Below are 19,811 nucleotides of genomic sequence, written 5' to 3'. Positions count from 1 at the left end.
AATGTACAAAAATACAAAACTAACACCATATTAGCTCTATAATCGGAAGTATTTTATCAGTAATAGAAGAGATGCATATTTGCATCTAAAGAATGACATAAAACTAGTGTTTTGATTTAAGAGATCAGTTAAGTTCTTGGGGGGGTCGCTGGTGTTTAAGTAAGGGTTGGAATAAAATGCAGGTATTTTAATGGCAGCAGTTAGCTGTAGTGAACCCCTCTACCAGACGAAGCAGGTAGAGTCATACTGTAATCAACAAAAATGGCTTTTGATACAATCACACAGTCAAAGGTTTCATGGTGTAGCTAAGGCCCCACGTTCCACCTCAATATTCATATCCTGACAGGTAATGCCTAAAAACCTTACGGCTGCACACTCTGACTTTGCATTGTCCTTCTATCTGCCCTCTAGATATGTTTTTTCCATAGATCTTTGAAACACAACACACAACTATTTGAAGACTGGAAAAATACCATACCATAGGATAATTGGGCATGTTGCACCAGCAAACCTTTAAATACAGTGAGCGCAGGACAGCCGAGGACATTGGGATGAAGAGCCTGCCCACACACCAGTACCATCCTTTGGCCAACATGCGGCACCTGCCTGTGTCTGAGCTGAGAAGAAGCATTTCTAACCCAAGTTTTTCCTGATACACACTTGGAGAGCTTCTTTTGAACAGCAATCAAAAAAAAATCTGTTAATGAAAGGCATCTGCATGCCTTTTTTTTCTCTAATGGCAGTTCTGCAAACACCTGCAAGGTTGAAAATCAAGACCAGGACTACTGGTGTTACCCACTGTGGGAGACATCTCATGTGAGTGAATCCTGTTGTTTTGAGTCCAATATGTTAAATTCTGTATGTCCTGCTGTCTTACCTAAATATACTTGGAGTATTTCTCTGAATAGCACCTATACTCCACCATTAACATCAAGTGTAATTAGATAGGCTCTCATCCACAGATCCAAATTTTACATTAAGTAGCATCCTATAATCTTCACTAGAAAGCAAAAATTAAACACTTGCACAAAGTCAGAGTAAAAGCAATAAAAAAACCCAACCCTATTAGCTAAAGCATGTCTTTAGATTCCCAATCAAGTACATCCACTTCTGGGCAATACAGGTGGTTCATTTGATATAAAGAATTTAAACATCTCACCCACAGGGATAAAAGTGTGCATGTATAAGGCAATTGTAATTTTGCTAAAAGGCAATATTCTGTCTGTTCTCAGAGACCAATAAAACACTTGCACGAAAGTGTTAAAGACATTTTCTTTGCTATGCTTGAAAATTTCATATTTCCAATGAAAAAAAAAATCGGTCTCACCACGAGCTAATCCCTACCTCACCCTGGGTCCCCTTCACACGTATACAGAAATGCCTTACATCTTACACAATATAGAAAGAGGTTTTACAGATTTCCTGTAGTGTTTTCAGAGATAAAATTATAAATATTTTCATGCCAAACATCACCTTTAGAGTACTAGTTAAACAATGATACAGCTACAAATTCTTCTAAGCATATGAAAAAAATCGAGGACCTCCAGAAAAGAGCTAACTACCTTAAAAAACGACCTTAGAAAGACCTTTTTCCACCAGAAAGCCAGATCAAAAAAGTCTAGGGTTTGCAACAATAAAACTTTTTTCCCCACACACAATGGAAACCATCAGTATCTGACACATTTCAATTAAAAAGCACACCTACTACACTAATAAAAATTCAGCTTTCTAAACAAAAGCTAAAAAAAGAATGTAAAGAAATATTACATGTAAATTACTGAAATATACATACATTAAAATAAGTCTTCCAAATTACGAATCCCTTCAGTCAACTGTGTTGAAATATAGACTTTAGATCCAGCCCCACTAGCTACTTCAAATCAAATTAATTTGCTTTCTTACAGAATTAACGAAGCTCCAAGCCTTACGCTGCAGCCTCTCACCCTCGAAGTCGGTATACTCTCCAATTAAAAAAAAAATAAATTCCTCTTCCTTGTCACAATACAATTTCCATACGAACTTTAGAGGAGTTTAATGACTTTTATGAAATAGGCCTTAACTAAGTGTTAACAAAAAATAAAATGCACATTCCATGCAAAGTTCCCTCTGCTCTTAGATATATACTAATCCGTATTGCTGAAAAGCAGTCAGGGCTAGGCTGACACTTAACTTTTGTTTTTAGGAAGTCTGGTCTGCCCTGGTACCATCTTCCCAGAGACCTACAACCGCTCCTGTGTTAGGGAGGCTGCAAGTAGGTATTTCAGTGCAGACTCATTCAGCATCAATTCTCTGACCTAAAGAATCCCTCTTTTTAAACCATTAGCACAAAGGGTTTTCAAACGGAGTTTCTTAGGTAGGTAGACGTAGACTTACTGAGTCTAGACAAGTTCAGACACGTTCCTGGCCACACTATCACATAACACCGAAGAGCTGTAGACACCTGGAACTTAACTTTACCACAAAAATCACTCCTAACAGCCCCCTCCCACAAACCTGCGGTGCTGGATGTGCGTGGGTCCGCAGGCAGCAGGGCTTCTGCCTTGCATAACATCTGGCAGGGGGGAAGGGAGCAGGAGAGTTAAGCTTGCCATTTAATGGAGGGTGGATTTTCATCCCAGACGCAATGGCAGCAAAATGCCCTCCCCAACTACACTGCCTGGGTTTTCCTCCCAAGGAAGAAAACTGTTTTGGTGCCAAAACATCTTTTGGTGAAGTTCGCTTTTGGTTGTAGGCCAAAAGTGAAAGCTGAACCTCTCACTCTAAAGCCTCACAACTTCTAATGAAAAATAAATAAATAAATAACTAGTAAAGAGTGACAATGTGTGCTGCCTTTAAAGCGTGTGCAGCCAGGACCCTCAGAAAGGGCAAAGTCAGATTTATGTAGCAGAAAGCTAAGAAGTTAGAACAGCCCACAAACAGAACTCAACGCGTAATTAAAAAGAGGCAGAACTCTAGGAAAATGTTTAATAAATAACAGGGAAAAAGACAACTCACCAAAGTGTTTAACCTGTATTTCTTGAAGATCAAGGAACAGTCTCAGAAACTTCGGATGCATGTGTTCTACCTCAAGCATTTTTGCAATATTATTAATAAAACCAGCTGCCAGTTTCTTACTACTGCCCCAAGTCTGCCAGAACTTTGAAAGCACATTCAGCAGTGCCAGGTAAACTGGAGAAGGGGACTGATTTTTAAAGGCTACTTACAAGTATCAATATTGCTCCACAATCAACCACTCATTTTTTCCCACAAATTGGCTGAACAAGCTATTTTAAAATAATTCCTCTATTCCAGCAGACCTGCAAATTCACTTTACATGTGTTAAATACAATCACTAATGATATTATTGGATATATTCCTTCAAAACACATTACAGCTCAGATTATTTACTACAGAACAAATGAAAGGCACACAACAGGGAAGTAACTTCAGGTCTGGAGACTACATAATTATCACCAAAGAGCAACTTGTCACACTTGTGAAAAAGGTTCTAGTGAAAGCTATTTATGTCTGTCTTAATTAACCCATTCAGGGACATTGCTAAAAAGAACTCAGCCTACCAAGTTAAGTGCACTTCTCTCCCCCCTGCTGTGAGCTCCCACACCATTTCCTGCAGAACATCATTAGTCCTGACACAAAAATAGAGTGAAAGAAGAGTGCCATACCTTTAACCAAAGGAAAAGTGACTTGACAGTCTCATCCAGACAAATTATTTGCAGGACAGACTAGTGATAGAAGATCCTGATCCTAATTCTAGGCCACAAAAAAAACCAAACCTACTAGGCCAGTGCCTAACATTACCTGGGGCAGTGTGGATTCCACAGGGGCCCCCAATCTGACAAAGGAAAGGTGTTTCCAGAAAAAGAAAATGTGTCTTGATTGCAGCTGTTTATAATGAGCAAGAGGAGGGTTAGGACATTCGGGCTGATAACCAAACGGCCACACTAAGAAGAGGTGGGAGCTGGAGAATGGGACACAAACACAGCAGCAGAACTGTAAACTGCACAAAACCAGGCACAACAAATGATAGTGCAGGTCAGGAAAGCAGCACCCTGTCAAGAACACACGAGAAGAACAAGCAGCACCTGTCAGCATACCCATCTCAACTCCCTCTGCTGAAAGGTTAAACTCTCCCAGGCTTTAAGCCCACTCTAAGAGTAACCACACTACAGCCTGTGCCAATTGTCTCCTGTACGCATTACACCAACTTAACAATTTATTTTTTTTTAAATGCCCCCATACATCTACAAAGCTTATCAACCAGTACACCAACAAAAATTTGAAAACTTGGTGTTTTCTGAACCAAACTAGCCAGCGAAGCTGTGAAATCAAAGCTGTTTTCTTCACCTGTAATTAAAAGACTTTTTTAAAAGCCATCGGTTATAAGATTGTATTTGAGATACTGTTAGTTCCGAAAGAAATTAAATACTCCCGAAAAAGAAAGAGCTTCTGCAGCACAATCAGGAATGCTATGGTTATACATAGTATCTTCACGAGTAACTTGCAGGTTCAGCTCTGCTAAGCTTTCTGCTCTCCCAGGGGCATCCCAGGAAAAAAAATAAACAGTATTATGCTGCAATGTCGGTGGTTTTATTCATATTATCAGCCCGTGAATAAAGTGGTAAAGCATCTTCTGCTGTGAAGCACTTCTCCAAAGCAAACTCCTGAACTCCTCGAGAGAGACCTTCTTTCACATTGTATCAGCTTACAAAGCACATGGTATTATTTGCTATTCCCTTACTCCCTCTGCAGATGCAGATTTGCCAATATAATTCAATGTAGAACTGTAGAAGGAGAGAAGGATGAAAGGAAGAAGGTGACAAAACTGTCATTACTGTTTATTAGTTCAACAATTCCAAGCAAGTTTTTTCCCCAACTGTTGATATCAAGACCTTTGCTTCGGATTTCTAGTTTCAAACCTGAGGTTTCTGGATTTGGTGTCATACCACTAAGAAAAAAATTGTAGCTACAACTTAATTAAGTAGTCTCTTAACAATATTTGAAACAGAGAACACCTTGCTCTCCTGCATTCATCAGTGAGATGCAAACCTACCAAGACAGTCACATTTTGTTAAGTGCCCAGCACAACAGCAAAGCTGATAGACATGGTTTAAAAGATGCAAGTGGCAATAACGAGTCCAGCCCCACAATTCAGACAGCAGCAATTTCACAACATTCTTTCACAGTCACTGGGCCCACTGTACCACTAAATCTCCTGGTTGCTGTTTTTCACCATTACATTGTATATTTCCCACAGTTTTCTCAAGCTGCAGCTTCCCTGGTAACTTGTACCTGCTTTTTTCCTAGGGCAGTGACAGAAAATCTTTATGAAGCCGCAATATACGCCGAAAGCCAGGATATTTAGAGAGACCCCTAGTTTGCAAGCAGATGCTAAGTTTTCACCAAACACTTAGGCAACTTTCACACGGAGACCGCGGCAGCTTTAACACTCCCATACAGCCCTTCCGCAACACTTTTTCCTCCTTCTGAAGCCTGCTTTAGGGTCCAGGGCACCATAATCCACCCCTGAATTCAGCTCATCCTCCCCTTCCGCAGAGAAAGCGCCCAAGCGCCCTTTAAAGCTTCAGGGCCCGCTGGATCACATGCCCCCCCTTCCTCCCCTCTTCCTAGCAATTAGTCACTCTTTAACAGCTCCGCAGCCCTTTGACCGACGAGCTCCACGACCTGGCAAAAATCACAACCCCGAGCTGGCGACGGGAGGCGAAACCCCAGGCCCCGTCCCGCTCCTCTCCTCCCCCGTGCTGCCATGATAGCTCCCTCCCCACCACACCGGCAGTTAGCCCCGCCATCACCGACCCTGGGGGAAGGGGAGGGGAAAGAGGGGGCCCACAACAAACACCGCCTCGACGGGACGGGCCTGCTGCCTCCTCAGGCGGCTCGGGGCGGGGGGGAGGAGGGGGGGAAGGCGGCCCGGCTCGGCCCCTCAGCCCCAGCGGCCCTCCCGCCGTCCCCCCCGCCCCAGCCCCCGGCGGCCCCTCGGCCCCGGCGGCCTCTCGCCTTCCCCCCCGCCCTCAAGTCCCGGCCGCCCTCCCGCCTTTCCCCCCGTCGGCCTCTCAGGCCCTCAACTCCAGCGGCCTCTCGCCTTCCCCACCTCAACCCCCGTCCGCCCTCCCGCCTTCCCCCCGCCTCAGGCCTCGCTGGCCCCTCAGCTCCGGCGGCCCCCCCACTTTCCCCTTCCTTGGCCCCAGCGGCCCTCCCGCCTTCCCCCCCACCTCAAGCCCCGTCCGCCCTCCCGCCTTCTCCCCCCTCAGCCCCAGCAGCCCTCCCGCCTTCTCGCCTCTCAGCCGCCTCAGGGCCGGGGGCCCTCCCGCCGCTCCCCTCCCCGAGGCCTGCCGCCCCTCAGCCCCAGCACCCTGCCGGTCTCCCCCTCACCAGTTGGTCATGTCGAGGAAGAAGGCGCAGCCGGCGGGGCTGAGCTGGAAGCCGAGGAGCCGCTGAAACTCGCCGATCAGCACGTCCTTGTCGGTGGTGCCCAGGCAGCTGAACTTCTGCATCAGCTCCGCGTCCAGGTCCACGTCCATCCCCTCCATGGCGCTCGGCGGGCCCCGCCGCCCCGGGGCCGCCCCGCTGCCGCCGCCGCCGCCTCAGCGCCGCATGGGGGCGCGGGGGGAGCGCGGGCACGGCGGGGGGCGGAGGGGAGGGGGCGCAGGCGACGCCAGCCGCTGCCCGCTACTGCGCAAGCGCCACCCCGCCTCGCGCCAGGGGCACGCGGCCTATGACGCCACCGCGCCCCTGGCGCCAGGAGCGCGGTGGCGTCACCCCGCCGCGCGGCGGGGAGAGAGGGAGGGGGCGGGGCGTGCCGCCCAGGCTCCGCCCCCTCGCGCCGGCGGGCGGAAGGAGAGCCGCAAGGGCGAGGGGGCGGGGTGTATGCAAATACAGTTTTGCATACGTGGGCGGGCGCCTTGCGTGATGCGTCACCAGACAGAAGGATTAATTTGCATATCCCCCCCCACAGACGCGCGCTGCCATAGATGGAGGCGGTGCGCGCGCGTGTTGATGTATGCAAATGAGCCGTGGGCGGGGCTATGTGACGTCATGTGGCGCTACATAGAGGAGGCGGGGCAAGGCCCGCCGTGGGCGGGTTCGTCCCAAAATGACGCTTTTTCCGTAACTCCCCCTTTTTTACAGGCCCTCGCGCGGCGCTAGGCCCGCCCTGCGCCGATGACGCTATACGGCAGCCGCCGGAGGTCAAGGGGTGGAAGATGTCGCGCAGTGATTGCGTCACTTCCTGGCGGCGGCGGCGGCGGCGGGGAGCGCCATGCCCAAGTGAGCGCGGCGGTGGCGGGAGGCCGGGCCTGGCCCGGTCCGTGGTGGGGGCTCCCTGCGGCCGGCGGCCCCCCGCCGTGGCTCGGCGGCCCCGGCGGGCGGTTGGCGTTCGTTCGGGCCTGTGGGACGGGGGCGGGCTCAGCCTCAGCCTGGCCGGGGCGGCGCCGTGGCCTCCACCCGGTGCGAGGGGCGGGGGGTTTTCCTAATAACCAGAGTTTTCCCTCTGCAGGTTTTATTGTGACTACTGTGACACGTACCTCACCCATGACTCGGTAAGCACCGGATCTCTGCGTTCGCTCCTCGAGTGCGTTAAAATGAAACTTAGCTAGACTAAAGCCAAGCTCCCTGAAGTATTGCACTGTCCTACTCGTCTGACTCCTTTCCTTCCCAACTCCTTTCCTTCCTCCCCGGCTTCTTTCCAAAAAAGAAACGACGAGGGCAGAAATTTGAGTGTCGCTGACATTTGGCGCTTAAGGGCAGCCTGTGCTGGTGGCTGCCTCTCAGTGTTGTGCTGAGTTAGTCGGAGGCAGCTGGGTGGGTGTCGGGGCAACCTCTTTTACCTAATGCCGAGTCTCAGCACCTATAGTTTGTACGCAAAGGTTTTGCGCATCACCCGTCCTCTGACTGGGCACAGAAACCAACCTGCTTTATACTGCTAAATTGCATGGGCTTAAAACTTCACAACAGTTCCCAGTAAACTTTGAGTTTATGTGATATTATGTAAGCTTTGGGTTTACCTGCTCTTTCTCAGCCCTCCGTGAGAAAAACCCACTGCAGTGGCCGAAAACACAAAGAGAACGTGAAAGACTACTATCAAAAATGGATGGAGGAGCAAGCTCAGAGCCTGATTGATAAAACAAGTAAGGCGAATCCTTCTGTGACCTGTGATTGCTCTCCTGTTACTCCCCCTGTCTTTCCTTTTGCTGCTTTTCTTCTGCTCTTCCTTGTCGATTCTTCCTCAGTTCCCTGATGAGTCTTTTCTCTGTGAATCGTAAGCGAAAACTTCGCTTAGAATCTGAGTCTTGAACTCATCAGCATGTGGGTTCCACGTACAAGATGGGGCTCTGCCCAAGCAGTTTTTGCAAGGCATTTACTGCCTTGCTGTGGTTGAGAGGACTGTAGATACCACCCACTGCCTTTAACACTGCTAGGGATGTTGTACAAGGTCACACAACATATTTTTGCTTTTTGGTAGTAGCATGTTTACGTAAAGAGCATGAACAAGAAATCAAAAAAATAGGAAAATGGACATATTGTATTTTTGCATTTTTTTAAAAATGCTCTAGTTGCCCTCAGTTCTTTAGGGATATTGGTTTGGTTTTTTTCCTCCCACTATTAAAGGCTTGAATAAAGTGAAGTGTTTCCTCTGTCAGTTTATAGGGTTCTCTTCCTCTCGCTTTCCCTGTCAGAAGAAATACAAATGCCAGATTAACTTTGTGGCAACTTTCCTTAGATTGTAGAATATTTCAAGTTGGAAGGGACCTATAAGGATCACTGAGTCCAACTCCCCGCTTCTCGCAGGACTAACTAAAACTGACAAATATGACAAAGAGCATTGTCCAGACGCTCCTCGAGCTCTGACAGGCCTGGGGCCGTGACCTGGGGCCATGGGGGCTTCCTGGGGGAGCCTGTTCCAGGGACCAACCACCCTCACAGTGAAGAACCTTTTCCTCATGTCCGATCTGAACTTCCCCTGATGCAGTTTCATTCCATTTCCTTGTGTCCATTTTCCTTGCAATGCCTCCAACTTTCACGTTCTTTTGCCTTCCTAGTCAATTCCAATATTTTTGAATTTCTTCTCTTCCCTTTCACATAAAGTGTTTTTCATGCTTTTTGTCACCTACTTCAGTCATTGCCTTATTACCATTTTCAGGACAGCATGTCTTTCCCTAATGATCCCAGGTGAAAGTTGCAGCTGCAAATCACGTGATGTGTTTTCTCTCCCATCCGCCTTCCTGTTCGGTGTGTGAAATTCATCAAGGAGCTGTCTAGTCTCAGCTGGAGTAATTACTATAATAATTATCTTCAAGAATATTAGGTGCTCCCGCCATGACAAGCAGCATAAACCAGGGATTTGTTCCAGAGTTAGCACAACCAAGCACGCAGCATGACATGACCGTGTGGCATGAGACGGAAGATTGACGCAGGACCTTCCTGAGCCTAGTAACTGGTTTTTCTCCTGGGATTCTTTCTTTCCTTTTTTTTTTTTTCTTTTCCCCCCCAATGTAGCGGCTGCATTTCAGCAAGGGAAAATTCCACCTACACCGTTCTCGGCACCACCTCCCGCAGGAGCCATGATACCACCTCCTCCCAGCATCCGTAAGTCTGAACTGGGCGGTTTTTAGCTGGGATGGAAGCTGTGTTGCATGTTTCCTGGACTTGTAGAGAAAAGTCCTTTTAGCTTGAAATCAAGCTAAGACGTTTTGAGCTTGTGAATATCAAAATGTAGAGAATGCTTTGTAAGGGTGTTTCACAACTATCTTAACCTCTAGTTTGTCTTATTTTAGTGATGTTGAGTACATTAATAGAAATGTGTGCCTCCTCATTTCTGCTCGTATAGATAGCTTCATTAAACCTTCCAGCATGGGGTTTTGTTGTGTTTTGGTTTGGTGTTTGTTTTCTTTGAACAGAATAGGATTGATGACGTTTTGCACTTCAGCTGGCAAACGGCTGAGATCCCTTTCTGCTTATGTCTCTATTAGAGACCTCTGTAGCTCTGCATAAGAGTCCTGCTGTTGGAGAAGTGGTACTCATGTGCGTTACGTATGCAAAGTTGAAATAAGAGCTAGAATATTTTTTCTCCAGTTCACTTTTTGGCGCCTGAAGTCAGAGCTGGAACTGAAAATGAAGGCAGACAGTTGTAAAACAATCTAAGACGCCTTTATTGCTATTATAAAAATTAGCAACTGTTTTGCATTGTACGTGGTTGTTGAATGTGAAAGCAGCCAGATGCGTAACCAATCTGTATCTGTGTCCAGCTGGCCCCCCGCGGCCTGGCATGATGCCGGCCCCTCATATGGGTGGCCCGCCAATGATGCCAATGATGGGCCCACCCCCACCAGGAATGATGCCGGTTGGACCTGGTAAGTCTGGAAATGGGTAAATCTCTGTAACTGCGCGGTCTGGTTTGCAGGATGCTTGGGTTATATTTTCTGTCTTGCTGGGCAACAGAGAGTTGTGAAAGGAACGCAGCGGAAAATGTGAAGCAGCTGCAGTGCTTGGGTGTAGCTGTAGTGATGCGCTCTAGTTTATAGCTTGCGTCACTTCAGACATCGTATTAGACGCAGCCTGATGGACAGCCCCAAGTGTCAAGCTGTGGAACTATTTCAGTTTGCATATACTACGTACGGGCGTTTGCTGGTGCATTATCTCTGTGTGGTGAGACATAAAGCCGTCTTACAGCTGCTAATTAAAGTTCCTTTACTACTCGTTGGGAGTTACTAGTCCCTCTGTACAACTGAAATTAACGCTCTGGTAAATTGTAGCTTTTCTACCTCTAGTCTTAGCAGTACAGTCCTTAATTGTTTATGAATTCTGTGTTTGTAATGCTTACGTTTTTGCACAAGGGGTACATTTCAGCACTAGATGAATTTTATTATTTAAAATGATTCAAGATAATGTGTTCCAGAGAAACTAAGTGCCTTAAAAAGTATTTTTCCAGAATTGCAAAGGCAAACTAAAATGTCTCTGATCTATTCTGCTTTTGAGCTTACTGGCATTTGAAGAATTCTCGGAGGACGTCTTATTGAAGCAGTTACTGGAACAAATCTAGAGGAATACACACATGCACGCTAAAAGTAGTGAAGTGTCTTTGCAATTACTGTCTTGCTGGTAGAAACTGTTCTTTAAGTGTTTTTTAAAGGCACAAAATACGTGCATAATCTGCCATATTAGGCAATGTAGTGGCTGCCTGAAAATAAATGGAGAAGTTGGATGGAAACTATTATTTCAATGCTTTTTAGTGGAGCACCTGCTTTCCTTGGTAATGCTGTTACTCGGCTGTAAGAAGTACACCAGTCTTTTTTTTTTTTTTTTTTAACACGCTTAACTGGATGATTTCATACTTTTTTCCAATTCAGTAATTAAGCTAGTGTCACTTTTGAGTGGTTGAAAATAATTTTAACAGTGAATATTGTCAAAAGCGAGCATATAACCTGGGAACTTGGTTCTTTCTTTATTAATTGCTGATATCCTTCAGGGAAACGTAATCCATCTCAGCCAGCTTCCAGATCAAAGCTTACAACACTTCTAAAATGAAAGTTCCTTGGAGGGTGGCAGAGAGAAACCTGCACGCCGTATTGGTGTGATTTGGCTGTTGCTGCTTCTGAGAGCTCTTCTCTAACGTCCTCTCTTTCCCCTCGTAGCTCCAGGGATGAGGCCACCCATGGGAGGACACATGCCCATGATGCCAGGGCCGCCAATGATGAGACCACCCTCCAGACCCATGATGGTGCCAACCAGGCCGGGAATGACCCGTCCAGACAGATAAAGGTGGAAGTGGCGCTACCTTTTCTTTTTCGTGTTACGATCTTCCACATGATAAAATACCATAGACCTACGTCCCTAGGATTTTGTATTAAAGCAGTGTGTAGAGCAGATCTGCTGTCACTTCAGATTGCAGACGGTTTGACCTAGATGCACACTGGACTGATGCTTTTGTACCTGCTCTGGGTTTTTTTGCTGGTTTTTTATTTGTTTTTTTTTTCCCCCCATTGAATCATAAAACACAACAATAAAACATTTGATGCTGGTTTACATATGGAGAATCTGAGCCTTGCTCTGTGTGTGGGTTTTCTGCCTGGCAGTCACTTTTCTTTGTTCCCTCTCTACCTGTCTTGCACAGAATTTTTCAGTTTTTTTTTCTCTTTAGTCCTTAGGTAGTCTCTCTTTTTCATGTCATACCAATTTAGAAATGTATTAGCATCTGCATTTTGATTTTTTTTTTGTTCCAAAACATACGCCTTAATAAAAAAGCCAAAAGAGGTGACATCTGAAAAGACTGCAGTGATGTCTCTAACTGGGGAGACTGCAACATTAAGTCACCTTACTAGCACAAAACAGGATGAATTTATTAAAATGTTGATTTTCCATTGAGGGAAGCAAAGAGATGCTGTTGAAAGGCTACTTCTTAGAGTAATTGTTTGGATGCTGCCAAACACATTTCTGATTTTCTGCTGCTACTGGGACGTTTGTGTGGATACATTTAATTACGCTATTGGAGTTGTTGAGTCAGTAGTTGTTAACGCTCAGTTCCCTCCTTAGCAAAAAGGGATGTGCTGTTGAAAACATATCCCAGGCCCTTTCGTTTATTAAAAGGATTTTGGTTTTGATGAGCCGTATGTAATGCAGGTGCACAATTCCAATTGAACTAAAAGAATTTATTCTGTTTGCATAACCGGCTGCTCTGTGCGTGTCGGTTGTCATCTATTTCAGTCCGCAGAAGTGTCCAGCTCATTCTTGACATATTTGCATCTAATATGAAAGCGTGGGAGTGATTTGCATCTTACAAGAAAGTGTTTGGTTAGCAGAACTGTGAGGGCTCCTTTTCCAAGTTGCTCTCTGCTATGGGACAGGACAGTCCAGTCATTTAGAGGAGATTCTATTTCATAGAATCATGGAACAGTTCGGGTTGGAAGGGACCTTAAAGCCCACCCAGTGCCACCCCCTGCCCCGGGCAGGGACACCTCCCACCAGCCCAGGTTGCTCCAAGCCCCGTCCAACCTGGCCTTGAACCCCTCCAGGGATGGGGCAGCCACAGCTTCTCTGGGCAACCTGGGCCAGGGGCTCACCGCCCTCACAGCAAACAATTTCTTCCCCAGATCTCAGCTAAATCTCCCCTCTTCCAGTGTAAAACCGTTCCCCCTCATCCCATGGCTCCCCTCCCTGCTCCAGAGTCCCTCCCCAGCTTTCTTGGAGCCCCTTTAGGGACTGGCAGGGGCTGGAAGGTCTCCCCGGAGCCTTCTCTTCTCCAGGCTGAACACCCCTGGCACTTGCAGCCTGTGAAGCTTTTTAGGAGCTTGTGTACCTTCAACAATCTCCTGTAAATGTGGTGTAGCTGAGACATCAAATATTTAATAGTTCGATACTTAATTGCTGCATTCAACAAACATTGAGATGAGGTAAAAGTTAGAGGATGTTTCTACAACAAACTGTACCAGTAGATAGCTGTCTGCAGCACCCAGCTCTGCCCGTGCGGGGGATGTGGCTGCTGGGGGCTTCCCTATGCCCGGCAGCAAAGGGATCGCGGAGCAGCTTCATCCCCCGCCACAGGTTCTGCCAACATCTCACACCAGGAGTGTTGCAAGGAGCTGAAATGATGGTACCAGCGCATATCTCAGAAGGTGAATGTATCTCCCTGATCAGTAATCATCGTCACCCATCAGAGTTACAATGCGAACATCAACGGGCACAGAAACTGCTTGAAACCCAGATTATTTTTTTCCATTCAGCAGCTTCACTGGCTGCATCGTTTTATATTTACCATTTTATTTTTGTTGTGTGAGTGCCTCTTTTAAATAAACTTATTTTTGCCTGACCTGGGATAGTCGTAGGAAGGAGCAATACAGAGAAGTGTGAAACCAAGCAGTTCCATGTCTGGATTTCCGACCGCAGGCCCGAGCGCGTGACAAAACAACCTTATTGAAGAGGCAAAAAACCCATAATTAAAACGGGCTTAAAATCGCTGACGCCCTCACCCGCAGGCTTCTCCTTGGTGCTTCTTGCCTTGCCTTTAGCACCGGGGGGGGGGGGAGGAACCGGGGTGTCCAGGGGGAGGGTCCCGTGGGGGGATGAGGGGGTCCCGTGGGAGTGGGCATCCCGGGGGGACGTCCTGTGTGGGGTTTCCCTTATTGGGGGGTCTCTTGGGATGGGGAGGTCCTGGGAGGGGGGGTGTCCCCGTGTGTGGGGTTCCTGGGTTGGGGGGTCCCGTGGGATAGAGGGTCCCGGGGAGGGGGGGTGTGTGTGCATGGAAGGAGGGGTGCGTAGGGGGGTTGTCCTGTGGGAGGGAGGGTCCCGGGGGGAGGAGGGGGTCCCGGGGGAAGGGGAGTCCCGGGGGGAGGTCTCGGGGGGAGGTCCAGGGGGGTTCCCGTGGCCTGGGGGGCTCCCGTGCGTGAGGGATTCCCGAGGGGGGGTCCCGTGTGTGGCGGATTCCCGGAGCGCGGCTGCGGCGCGGGCCGCCAGGGGGCGCTGCGGGGCGGCGGCGGCGCGCGGGGGCCGGCGGGAGGAGGCGGTGGCGGCGGGGCGGGGCGGGGCGCGGCGGCGCCGCGATGGGTTCCCGCCGCCCGCGGCCCTGAGCCCCGCGGCATGGCCGGCATCATCAAGAAGCAGATCCTGAAGCATCTCTCCCGGTGAGGCACCCGCGCCAGGGCCGCCGCCTCCTCCCGGGGGTCTGCGGGCGAGGGAGGGCCCGGCCCTGAGGCGGGGCGGTGGCTGAGGGCCTGGGCCTGAGGGGCTGTTGGGGGGCCTGGGAACCGGGGGCATGTGGGGCTCGGCTGGCAGCCCTGCTGGGGAGCTGCCGGGCCCGAGGGGGTTCTGAGGGCCCGGGGCTGTGAAGCATCTGAGTGCCCGGGGGGGGTGTCGTCTGTGGGGCCGAGCAGGGTCCGTGGGGCCTGGGGAGGGCGTCTGAGGGCCCCGGGGGGGAGTGCTGTGATAGCCCAAGGCTGTGGGGCCGAGGAGGGTCTGTGGGACCTGGGCGGGGGGAGTGTCCGAGGGCCCGGAGGGGTCCGAGGCCCCGGGGCTGTGGCGCTCGGGGAGCAGAGCGCCCGGGAGGAGCGAGCCCTGCCGCCCTTCCCTCAGGGCCGCGTCCTGCCGGGCTCCGGCTCCTCCGTCCTCAGGGCCGGTGGCCGCTCTGTGCGGCGGGGCTGCCGAGGAGGTTTCCAGCCCAGACCGGTTCCTGCCGCTGCCGGTCTTGCCGTGGTGCAGGGAAAGGGCCGGCCGGGTGTGTGTTCCTGGGGTCTGCGTTTGTCCACCCTTGGAGGCAGTTGTAGGCCTGGGCTGCCTCCAACAGCGGCTCCTGCTCGGCTGGTAGAGGGTGTGCGTGGATAAAAGCTCAAGAGAGGACAGAATATAAACAGTGGAAGGTACCGAGGGCGAGAAGGAATGCGGTAATACTTGATACACATAGCACACGCTCAGGCACTGGGCTTTCATTTTCGTTGACGTTTCGTCATTTTCAATGAAGTGCATTAAAGGCACTAGAAGGTGCATTGAGGAAGACGATCATCTGGTGCTTCATGTGTGAGACTGTGAGTCAGTGAATACAGCTTCAGCTGTGGCTCTGTCACTGACTGGGGTGTTGACCTTGGGCAAGTCCTGGTGCCTCAGTTGCCCTCTCCTTTGAAAGAAAAAAGCTGCATGAGAGCTAGCGGTTCTTGTGTTATCTCGTGGCCACAGGCACATCCTCCCTCTGCATTGCTGAAAGATCAGAATAATATGATGAAATATAAAGGTGGCAAGTGTCTGAGGATCCTGGTGAAGGCACAGTGCTTTTCCTCTGTGTGCTTTACGAGCTGTGGATGATCAAGTCCTTTCCATTTTTCCTGGTGGCAAAGCTCAGATACAAAGCGAGTGACCTGTCTGGGGTTACATAGTGTCAGTGCCAGAGCAAGGAATTAAGACCTGGGAACCTTTGCTTTCTGAGGCTGGTAGTAAATCCTGAGAGTTTCTGGAACCTCATGAGAATCCCCGCAAACTTTAAGCGAGCAGTCATACTCCTTAATAAAGCGTCTGTCTGCGGCGGTTCTGAGTCACTAGTTGCTCAGTACTCTAGTTTCCAGGCGCTGTACCAAAAAGGAGTGTAATAGAGCCTGCTGCTTGATCCGTTCAGTGCGCTAATTTAAATGAATTTCTGCTAGACCTGACATCACAAATCTCTGAGCTTTCTGTCTCGTTCCACCTCAAATCGGCATGTCATGCTCGTTATGGATTCAGTCGTCTTGTCAGGAGGCACTGAAGTATTTATAACAAGGAGAGGTAGATGAGAGCAGTTATTAATGGAGGCTGAAATAGAGCTGGGCTTTATTCCTATGTACCACTCCTCCTAGGATGAAAGGGGGTGTGCATTTTGCTTATGGACAGTTCTCTTTTTTTAGGTAAATACACTTTTCTTGTGGGTGCTTTTACTTAATATTGCTTTTCAGTCTGCCTTATCTTGCACTGTTACAACACATTCCTGCTGAAAGTGCCCTTTTTCCCCCCTCTGATTGGGTCAGTTGTTAGTGTTCACCTGTGTCTCTCTCCTTGTGCAGTGCCAAGGAGTTACAAAAATTCTGGAACTTTACCTGTTTACCTACTAGGTGGAGCTACTCTGTCATTTGGGGTGGTTGGTCTGATCCTGCCCCTCTCTTGCATAACTATTGTGGATGTTTTGCAGAACTGCATTTTGAATGCACTTCAATGTTGTATAAAAAGATTACGTTGTTCCGGTTTTGTTTCCTCCAAATACCTCAGCTTCACACTCCCTTTGGGTCTTTCTTTCAGCTATGCTCATTTGCCCGGAAGAATTTTGCTACTGAATCATTAATCTGCCTTTATTTTCTGCTTTCAATTTGCATATGAAATAATTCCGTGTTCCTCTTGTTACATCTTCATTTGAAGTCATTTCTGCCTGGGGTGCGTTTTTGTTCCTTTTCTATCTGGAAATTTGCAAGGCAGGGTCATGAGAGACAGCAAGATGAGGGAAATATGAGAGAGTTGTTTCACACCCACTGTTCAGATTAAGTGAATCACATGTCTAATAGGATGACAGTGGTCACTTGCGGTGATCTGTAAAGCTGGGCTTTGCCACCGGTGACAGAGCTGAGTTATGAATGTATTTCAGAAGGCTTAGCCCGTGTTGTGCTTTAGCAGCTTAAATTCCTAGAGCAGAAGAGCCTAAAAACTTGCAGTGCTTTCACCATCTGTGCTTTTCACTCTTTTGTCCTATATTTAGCTTGGAGAAGAAAACAGGTTAGGTGGTTTCACTTTTTGGTTCTTCTCCACTGGCACATGGCTGCAGTAGTGGGGAGGCAGATTCTGCAGGAGAATGTTTATAACCAACCATCAAACCGTTACAGCTGGAACAAAGGGCTCTCCCTACGAGCTGTCTGAAGCCTCAGCTGCTCGCTGCGTGTTTGAACTTGAGTTTGGTTTGAACTCCTCCGAGGCTGTATAACAAGAGCTGTACTTTGGGTGTGTTTACCAGCCCGTAATTATTTATGGAAGCACCTCTGTTGCTTTAAAATAGAACAGTGTTTTGCCTTTACCTCTTTCTGGTTTTGTTTGAAAGTGCCCTATTTTTATTTATTTAATTAATTTTAATAGTGCTCAGTGCAGCTGTAGTAGACGCTTGATCTCAAGGTGTTACGAAGGTGGTGTTTATCCCCATTTGGTAAACAGGGAAACCGTGGCAAGCCAAACTGCCCAAATTTACTTCATGTAACGCTTCAGGATTTAAGTTCTCAGCACTGCAGTAGAAATCCTTATCAAAATTATTTTTATTTAATTTCATTAGGATGCATTTATCCACTGCTGCATCTGACAACTGCTTTGTGAGATTTTCTTTTTTACATGTGTCAAAACATGTGAGCTCGTGGAGCAATAGGCTTTAATAGACCTTAATTGCGCATGTTACCTCCTTTCCAGAGGAAATGCAACATGTAATTCTGTTTGGAAAAGGCTAAAAGTTAGGTGGAGAAATAATCAGATAATAGCTTTGCTTGCTTCAATTCTAAAGGGCTGATGGGAAAGAGCCACTGAGTCAGAAGCCTCTGAAAGAAATAAAAGCTGGTGTGAGCAGAGGAGCTGGGGTGAGGTTCTGGGGCAGGTCTGAATGCAGGGGAAGGAGACCACAAGCATATCTAGATTTGACAGGAGCTCTGGTGAACCGCAGCTGAGGAGGAACTTCAGGAATCTCTGAAAGCAGGGTGAGAAAGAAGCAGGGGAGAAATGAGAGAGAAAAGCTGGTTGAGGTAACACCAGGATTACCACTGGGAAAATACAAAGGAGAACCAGCGTGTGGGAAATGAAACCTGTTTGCAGAGGAAAGAATGTCGTGCTTGAGTCACCAGTCCAGGCAGCTGGCCCAGTTGATAACAGATGTGCGCAACAGAAACAGGGGAATACTGGGCTGGTGGTTTTGCCTTGGCTAGAGCCATGCTTGTAAACAGGGACTGACGTGTGCAGAGGCCCTTCATTTCTGAGGTTATGAAGTACATGAGTGCCACAGGGGTTTTCGCTCTGTTTTGTTCCCAGTCTGTTACACCGGATTAAGAGACACAGAAGATCTCAGTTGCTGTTTCATGTGTTGGTCGGGACAGTATCTGCAAGGTGCTATTCTGCTGTGGAGCAAGACTGGGAATTGTGGCAGGGATTAAGACAGTGGAGCAACATTTTCAGTGTCATTTTATACTTTGCTTTGCTTCTGTTCGTTGGTTTGTTTCCTCCTTTCCCTGGTTTTGGAGGTTGCTGAATGATGGGCAACGTTTTGGACAGTACAGCCTTTCCAGTGAAGGCTGAAGCCAAATTATCTTTGGCAGGTGCAAGGCTGCGCAGCCAGGTTTATCGATTGTGCCTTCAATTGTCACCTTCTTCTCCATCCCGATGTCATACAGAGGAAGAGGAGGCATGGCAGAAGTTGGCAGGACTGTCTCTTATAGCACAGCATTGGATCCACCTTTTTGGATAAGATGAGCTTTAGAAACAGAATTTTAAAAAATCCTAGAAAATGAAACAATTGAGTAGCATGTGCAGGATGTAATACTTTGATGCTTGTAGATGTAGGTCAAGTACGCGAAACAGCATTACGTATATCATCATAAATTGTACTGCACCTTAGTAGAGCCTTTCTTCTTAGTTCCCTGTGGTTTGGGCCATATATCCTGGACAAGACTGCCTTGACTCCTCCCCTCTTTCATTTGCAATTGCACCTAGTCCTTGCAACAGATAAAACCCCTGCTAGTAGATAAGTGAAAATATCAGGAAAGCCTATAATGTATCTTTAGTTTCTTCTAGATCGATTTAGCGGTTAGGAAAACTGAGTGTTGCAGAGTGCGCCAAGGTAGGAACACATAGAATTCTGTGGGTTGTTATTTCATAACTTGGATGGAAGAATCTCAGAATCTTCCTGGCCCTAAAAATGCATTTGGTATTACCCCTTCCAGGCAGTTGTGCTACTTCTGTGCCATGTGCAAAGAATTCAGAGCTGGCTCCAAGACCCAGAACTGCTCTCTGCCATGTGAACCCTGCCAGTTCTGTACCATTACTGGATTAGCTCTTCCGTTAGTCTTGGAGCTGTTTGTGCCTCTGTGCTCAAAAGCCTTGTCACACAGAATCACAGCCTCGTCGGCCCTCTGTTCGCCCCCATCGTCAAAGACATGCTCTCAGCCTAAGACAGGACAAAGAAAGGCCATTGTAGCTGATGGTCATCCTGCCGTTTGGTGGTATCAGCTTCTCTGAGGCCAGGATGGCAGAAGTGAGATGTGTTATCCCGATGGGACCCATCCTTCTCCTCAGAAAACGTGGGGACAAGACGCAGAAGTGGTTCTTCTTCA

At 48.1% G+C, this 19,811-nt stretch overlaps 3 protein-coding genes across 8 annotated transcripts in view; 2 read left to right on the top strand and 1 right to left on the bottom strand.

Moving 5' to 3' along the window:
* The window catches only part of ILRUN (inflammation and lipid regulator with UBA-like and NBR1-like domains), a 33,656-nt gene extending 26,938 nt beyond the window's left edge, over positions 1-6,718 (bottom strand). For 2 of the 3 annotated variants that reach the window (XM_074564776.1, XM_074564778.1), the window contains exon 1: positions 6,391-6,718. In XM_074564776.1, the coding sequence (XP_074420877.1) occupies positions 6,391-6,548 (158 nt within the window). In that variant the 5' untranslated portion in view covers positions 6,549-6,718. The remainder of the gene's footprint in view (positions 1-6,390) is intronic. The other variant, XM_074564777.1, reaches the window with a different exon arrangement.
* Positions 6,719-6,903: 185 nt separating this feature from the next.
* On the top strand, positions 6,904-12,041 carry SNRPC (small nuclear ribonucleoprotein polypeptide C). 4 transcript variants are annotated; one of them, XM_074564449.1, is made up of 7 exons: positions 6,904-7,016; positions 7,147-7,284; positions 7,514-7,556; positions 8,036-8,144; positions 9,514-9,603; positions 10,263-10,367; positions 11,649-12,041. In XM_074564449.1, the coding sequence occupies exons 2-7, from the start codon at positions 7,277-7,279 to the stop codon at positions 11,771-11,773; spliced, it is 480 nt and encodes a 159-aa protein (XP_074420550.1). In that variant the 5' UTR covers positions 6,904-7,016; positions 7,147-7,276; the 3' UTR covers positions 11,774-12,041. The 4 variants fall into 4 exon arrangements, with proteins under 4 accessions (XP_074420550.1, XP_074420549.1, XP_074420546.1 ...); XM_074564448.1 differs by lacking the exon at positions 6,904-7,016 and having other exon boundaries at positions 7,094-7,284; positions 9,511-9,603; XM_074564445.1 differs by lacking the exon at positions 6,904-7,016 and having other exon boundaries at positions 7,133-7,321; positions 9,511-9,603.
* A 2,461-nt stretch (positions 12,042-14,502) lies between these two features.
* BLTP3A (bridge-like lipid transfer protein family member 3A) overlaps positions 14,503-19,811 on the top strand; it is a 34,968-nt gene continuing 29,659 nt past the window's right edge. Inside the window, exon 1 of the mRNA XM_074564085.1 lies at positions 14,503-14,630. Within this exon, the coding sequence (XP_074420186.1) occupies positions 14,587-14,630 (44 nt within the window). The 5' untranslated portion in view covers positions 14,503-14,586. The remainder of the gene's footprint in view (positions 14,631-19,811) is intronic.

The sequence above is a fragment of the Larus michahellis genome, chromosome 21 (assembly GCF_964199755.1).
Source record: "Larus michahellis chromosome 21, bLarMic1.1, whole genome shotgun sequence".
NCBI classification, from domain to species: Eukaryota; Metazoa; Chordata; class Aves; order Charadriiformes; family Laridae; genus Larus; species Larus michahellis.
Note: the sequence above shows the minus strand (reverse complement) of the source record. Positions and strands in the feature narration are given on the sequence as shown.

Bases quoted from the DNA above. Each gene is read 5' to 3' on its own strand.
- SNRPC (XM_074564445.1), top strand. From the start codon at position 7,221: ATGTCGCGCAGTGATTGCGTCACTTCCTGGCGGCGGCGGCGGCGGCGG. The intron at 7,322-7,513 runs GTCCGTGGTGGG...TTCCCTCTGCAG, and splicing joins GGGAGGCCGGGCCTGGCCCG to GTTTTATTGTGACTACTGTG. The intron at 7,557-8,035 runs GTAAGCACCGGA...GCTCTTTCTCAG, and splicing joins CGTACCTCACCCATGACTCG to CCCTCCGTGAGAAAAACCCA.